The 6,000-nt window shown below is 49.8% G+C and overlaps 1 protein-coding gene across 1 annotated transcript; it reads left to right on the top strand.

Annotated features, from left to right (window-relative positions):
• Positions 1-6: 6 nt before the first annotated feature.
• On the top strand, positions 7-3,256 carry LOC117970760 (mothers against decapentaplegic homolog 4-like). Its single transcript, XM_059006078.1, has 3 exons — positions 7-113; positions 1,598-1,736; positions 2,798-3,256. The coding sequence occupies exons 2-3, from the start codon at positions 1,628-1,630 to the stop codon at positions 3,004-3,006; spliced, it is 318 nt and encodes a 105-aa protein (XP_058862061.1). The 5' UTR covers positions 7-113; positions 1,598-1,627; the 3' UTR covers positions 3,007-3,256.
• Positions 3,257-6,000: the final 2,744 nt, after the last annotated feature.

The raw sequence follows: 6,000 nt of genomic DNA, 5'->3' as shown, positions 1-6,000 counted from the left end.
TGCGTTGTCTCAGTGATCACGCCGTCTTCGTCCAGAGCTACTACCTGGACCGCGAGGCCGGCCGGGCCCCTGGCGACGCTGTGCACAAGATCTACCCGGGGGCCTACATCAAGGTGAGGGGGTGGGGGGGACCACAGAGAGGCCACACACCCTCACAGGGGCTGCAGAGGGGCCACACACCCTCACAGGGGCCACACACACCTTCCGAGCGTTGCCAGGAGTGTTTACAGCCTGGCGTTGAAACCCAGAGGCTCTCTTATATTGACTGGGAGCAGAGGGTAGGAGACACACAGCTTGACACAGAGAGAGAACCAGGGACCACTCCCACTCACACTGCTGTCACTAGTGGAGTGACAGCGTGGCGACTCTGTCCCAGTGTTTTTATCAGCTGTGCTGCGTTTCACCAGGGCCCTTACTGGTGCTGCACAGCGCCACACGCAGCGTGTTTCTCAGTGAGATCATTGAAAGAATTGCCCGGATTCAACAGTTTAACAACCAATCATTTATTAACTGATTATCAATCTGGTTTTCGAAAAGCTCATTCGACAACGACAGCATTGCTGAAATTAACAAGTGATATACTGTAGAGAAAGGAAATAACTGGAGCGATCTGCGTTGACTTCTCTGAGGCCTTTGATTTAGTTAATCAGAAAATACTTAACTAAATCTTGGAGTCACTGTTGTGGTTTAAATCGTATTTATCAGAACGTTCCCAAGCTGTTGTCTGATAATCTGATTTTAGGCTTGTATCCTCAGGTGTCCCTCAAGGCTCAATTCTTGGATCTCTTATTTTCTGTTTTTATTAATGAAATATCTACTGTCTGGAGCCCTGTACAGATGTGTGCGGATGACTGTGATTTATTACAGCTCTGATAATGGCCATGATTTAACTAAGACGCTACAGAATGACTTTTTTGAAAAGATTGGTTTGATAAAAATGGTTTGATTTTAAATGGGGGGGAAAAATATATATATATATCATGTTATTTGGTTCAGAGAAAATGATACAAAGCATTAATTCCACTTTTATTGTTGTTCCTTGTAATCATACACCTTTGGAGAGAGTTGAGACTTTTACATACTTAGGTGTCAATATCGATACAACTCTTAAATCTGAAAAACAGTGATTGTTGTATGGCGAGCGTCATTGCTTAAGTTTTTACATCAAGGTTTTAATTAGCTGAGCCCCGTTTGTTTCCTATTCTGGATTATAACAATGTGATTTACATGACAGCTCATAAGGAGTCGCTGAAGAAGACTGATCCAGGATCTGTAGGTTTGTTCTTCAGAGTGTCCTTCAGATCATCACTGTTGTATTCCAGGCTGTACTTGACAATAGAAGGATCTTTCACTGGAATCTGATTCTTTTTAAAGGGGTGTTTTAACAAACTTCCTGTTTATTTGAGTCATCTGTTCCAGGGATTCATGATCTGAAGAAGCCCTGCGCGTGTGTTTGATGTGTCGAGTTTGAAATGTGTATTCCGTGTTTTTATGCGCTTGTCATTTGCTGTAAACGTGGTAAATGCAGCTCGTATGGCCTTTTTTCCCCAATAAAAGTTTCAGATACAGTTAATGGCCCTCTCTCTGCTGCCCCCAGGTGTTTGACCTGCGCCAGTGCCACAGGCAGATGCAGCAGCAGGCAGCGACGGCTCAGGCAGCAGCAGCAGCGCAGGCAGCCGCTGTGGCAGGAAACATCCCGGGACCGGGCAGCGTGGGGGGCATCGCCCCCGCCGTCAGTGAGTACCCCCCCCCCCCCCCCCCCTTTAAAAGGAGCTGTTTTAGCCGCTATGGCTAGTTCGTAGTTCGAGTGGAGCCAAATATCCCCTTTGAAAGTCGACCCACAGACGCAGCACCCCTCCCATCCTCAGGAAGGAGCTGCGGGTCGGGCAGGGTGTGGAGTTTCATTCCACAGGCAGCTCTCGGGTTTTAAACACGATAAACGGAGATCTCAGTATCGCTCTAAACTTTAGAGTTGATAGCAGTGATTGCCGTTCCACCTCGGAGTTAGTGAAATGTTTCTGGAGTGGAAGTGAGGGGTGTGGGGTCAGAAACTGGCTGGAGCAGGGGGAGGAGGAGGAGGAGTGGGGCAAAGGGGAGGCTGGTCTCTCCTCTCCCCCTCTCCTCTCCTCCTCTCCGCTTCCTCCTCACCTCTTCTCTCACTCCTGTCTCCTCTCTCATCCTCCCCTCTCTCCCCCCTCTCTCCTCTCCACCTCTCTCCTCTCTCGCTCTCTTCTCTCCTCTCCCACTCTCTCTCCTCTCCTCTCCCCCTGTCTCTTCTCTCTCATCCTCTCCTCTTGCTCTCTTTTCTCCTCTCCCCCTCTCTCCTCTCCTCCTCTCTCTCTCCTCTCCCTCCTCCCCTCTTCTCTCACTCCTGTCTCCTCTCTCATCCTCTCCTCTCTCCTCTTCCCCTCTCTCCTCTCCTCCTCTCTCTCTCCTCTCCCTCCTCCCCTCTTCTCTCACTCCTGTCTCCTCTCTCCTCTCTCTCTCCTCTCCCTCCTCCCCTCTTCTCTCACTCCTGTCTCCTCTCTCATCCTCTCCTCTCTCCTCTCTCCTCTCTCCTCTCCTCCTCTCTCTCTCCTCTCCCTCCTCCCCTCTTCTCTCACTCCTGTCTCCTCTCTCATCCTCTCCTCTCCCCCTCTCTCCTCTCCTCCTCTCTCTCTCCTCTCCCTCCTCCCCTCTTCTCTCACCCCTGTCTCCTCTCTCCTCCTCTCTCTCTCCTCTCCCTCCTCACCTCTTCTCTCACTCCTGTCTCCTCTCTCATCCTCTCATCTCTCCTCTCCTCTCTCCTCCTCCCCAGGTCTCTCTGCTGCGGCTGGTATTGGCGTGGATGACTTGCGCAGGCTGTGTATCCTGCGGCTCAGCTTTGTGAAGGGCTGGGGTCCTGACTACCCCCGGCAGAGCATCAAGCACACCCCCTGCTGGATCGAGGTGCACCTGCACCGCGCCCTGCAGCTCCTGGACGAGGTTCTGCACACCATGCCCATCTCCGACCCGGGGCCCAACTGAACAGAACCAACCCAGAACACAAGAACCAGCACCAGCACACTGAACTGGACCTCAATCAGAGACCCAACTGACCAGGCCTGGACCCAAATCGAAACACGCAGACTCAACTTACTGTTAGAATTACACACACACACACGCACACACACACACACACACACGAGTCGTACACTGAGAGACAGACGCACACACAGACACACACACACACTGAGAGACAGACATATACACACACACACACACACACTGAGAGACAGACACACACACACACACACACACACACACACACAGTCGTACACTGAGAGACAGACACACACACACACACACACTGAGAGACACGCACACACACAGGCGTGCGCTGAAATACACACAGACACTGAGAGACACGCACACACACACGCACAGTCAATCACTGACACACACACACACACACACACACAGTCACACACTGAGAGACACACACACAGTCACACACTGAGAGACAGACGCACACACACAGGTGTGCGCTGACACACACACACACCCACACACACACACACACCCACACACACACGCTGTCATACTCCTAACACAATACGAACACACTCAGTATCTCTTTACTTGCTGGTACTGAATCTCTTCACTAAACTCTACCAGACCTTCAGTGGCTCTTCAGAGCTGAGCCCGTCACTGCCGCTGTTCAGCAGAACTGTCCTCGGCTTTGTACCAAAAATAAAATAAATCCAAACCCCGAAACTTTAACCCTTCAGCCAAAAACCACCCGCTGGACCAAAAATAAAACGAGCCTCACTTTTCTTTAAATTATTTTTTTAAACAAACCATGTTCTTGTTGGAAACTTATTTTGCAGGACGGTTTCTCTGCACCCGGCTTTTTAAAAAGCACCGCCCCTGATTCTCTCTGTGGGTTAGCAGTGTCACCAATCATCGGGTCCATTCTTTACATGATCCTAATAGAGGACATTCTTTACATGATCCTTATCGTATCTGGACATGCGTGCCTCGCTCCGCTCCTGCTGTGCTCTGTGTGCAGTTGCGAGGGTGGAGGGCTTGGGGTTGGTTCGCCAGGTTTTCGGACAGACTGACTGTCGTCCCAGCCATCGAACAACCAGAATGGACTTTGGACAGCCTTGGAGAGGTTTAGAATATTAGTGTTCATTCTATCTTTCTGTGTGTCTGTCTTTCTTTCTTTAAGTGCAGAACCAAAGCTTGTAAAACTTGCCTTGAACCCGGGTGCCAGAGCAGCGGGTGCAGTCGCTCCCAGTGCTGCTTTATTGACAGTCCCACCCTCCTCTCTGTCGGACCTGCCGTTTCAGCTTTCAGCCAAGTTCAACTCCTGCTGGGCCGTCTGTGCCTTTTTGAAATTCCTCATCCTGGAAACAAAAATTCTTTCACCTTGAAAACTCTGGTGCCACCAGCTGCTTTCTCCTAAGCACCCCACAACGTTTTGTTGAACTGTGATTTGATCCTCAAGAGGTTTGTCAACGCAGTGCTCATGGATCTGATTCAGAGTGCTGCCTGTAGTTTTGTGGAGGGCTGTCTGCAGGGTTAACGGGTACAGTGAGATGATGAAGCCCTGCAGGGGCTGGCTGGACGTTTTCATTGGTTCAGTTTAAACGAATCAGAGCAGGGTTGGAAACCGAGAGTGGAAGTTTGGAACGGCGCCATTCTCCCGTGGGAACGTGAGATTTAAATACAGATCGGCTCGGATCTCCCAGCGCTGCAGGGGAGCAGCCCGCCAGAGAGAGAGAGTCACAACAGCCATCCACAATGAGGAATTCACGGAGCAGGCACGGCCAGCCTTCGCTTTCTGTTAAAGCTGCAGCTAGATGTAAGAGAAGCCAGTGTTCCTGTCCTGGTGATGTCACAGCCGGCAGCACTGCTGTAGGCTGCTCAACAATGGAACGGTCCATTTCACAAGAAAAAAAAGCAGTTTTTTTGGAACACTACCTAGATATATGCTCAAATAAATAATGGGAGTTGTAGCCTGACTTGTCTGATGGATATTAACTTGTTCGCTTGAAGATTAGATTGGATGATTTGGATAGTAAGTTTGTTCAGTGTTGAAGAGACTGCAGTGTTGACTGTGACATCGCAGGCGTTATCACAGTGTGTGTGTACAGTGGTGCTGGCAGGGGGCTGCTGTATATCTTAAGAAGAGTCAAGTGTTTAAAGCAGTTGAGGCATAACTAGTATTATTATTATTTGTTTATTTAGCAGACGCCTTTATCCAAGGCGACTTACAGAGACTAGGGTGTGTGAACTATGCATCAGCTGCAGAGTCACTTATAATTACGTCTCACCCGAAAGATGGAGCACAAGGAGGTTAAGTGACTTGCTCAGGGTCACACAATGAGTCAGTGGCTGAGGTGGGATTTGAACCGGGGACCTCCTGGTTACAAGCCCTTTTATTTAACCACTGGACCACACAGCCTCCTATATGTACTGCTGTCCATACGAGCTCATTTATTTCTGCTATTCGTAACCAAAACGGATCAGTTGCAAACCAAAAATGACTAAGGGTACGAACTAACGGCCGTGATGAAAGACTCCCTGGCTCTCACCCTGGAGCGCCTCCATGCGCTCTGCAGGTGCAGCGTCGAAAGAGGAGAACCAAATCTGCCCTTCCTCCTCGCCTGGAGAGCGATATTGTCCCCGCCCCTTCCCCGACATTGACCAACCAGCTGCTGCTTCCCGTTTAGACTGACATGCATTCAGCCAGTGCCCCAGAAGACACAGCTGCGGCGACCCAGGAAGTGAAAATAAGGCATGCAAACTGCATACTTTCTTTAGCCCAGTGTAGTGCCAGGTGTTTTAAAAGTGAAATAGATGTATTTACATGTGAGAGCCAAATTGAAGGCTGCAGCAGCGGTGAGGTCTGTGGAATTATTTGCAGCCATAACCATTGAGAGAGTCCGTTTCCTGTCAGTTTCACGAATGCAGACTCTGTCATGCAGTTGAAAAGAACACAGTGTTTAACAGTTTACAGCCTCGAAAGCACCA

This window comes from Acipenser ruthenus, chromosome 32, assembly GCF_902713425.1.
Source record: "Acipenser ruthenus chromosome 32, fAciRut3.2 maternal haplotype, whole genome shotgun sequence".
NCBI classification, from domain to species: Eukaryota; Metazoa; Chordata; class Actinopteri; order Acipenseriformes; family Acipenseridae; genus Acipenser; species Acipenser ruthenus.
Note: the sequence above shows the minus strand (reverse complement) of the source record. Positions and strands in the feature narration are given on the sequence as shown.

Excerpts from the sequence above, each read along its gene's own strand:
- LOC117970760 (XM_059006078.1), top strand. The coding sequence starts at position 1,628 with ATGCAGCAGCAGGCAGCGACGGCTCAGGCAGCAGCAGCAGCGCAGGCA. Across the intron at positions 1,737-2,797 it reads GGGCATCGCCCCCGCCGTCA|GTCTCTCTGCTGCGGCTGGT; the intron begins GTGAGTACCCCC and ends CCTCCTCCCCAG.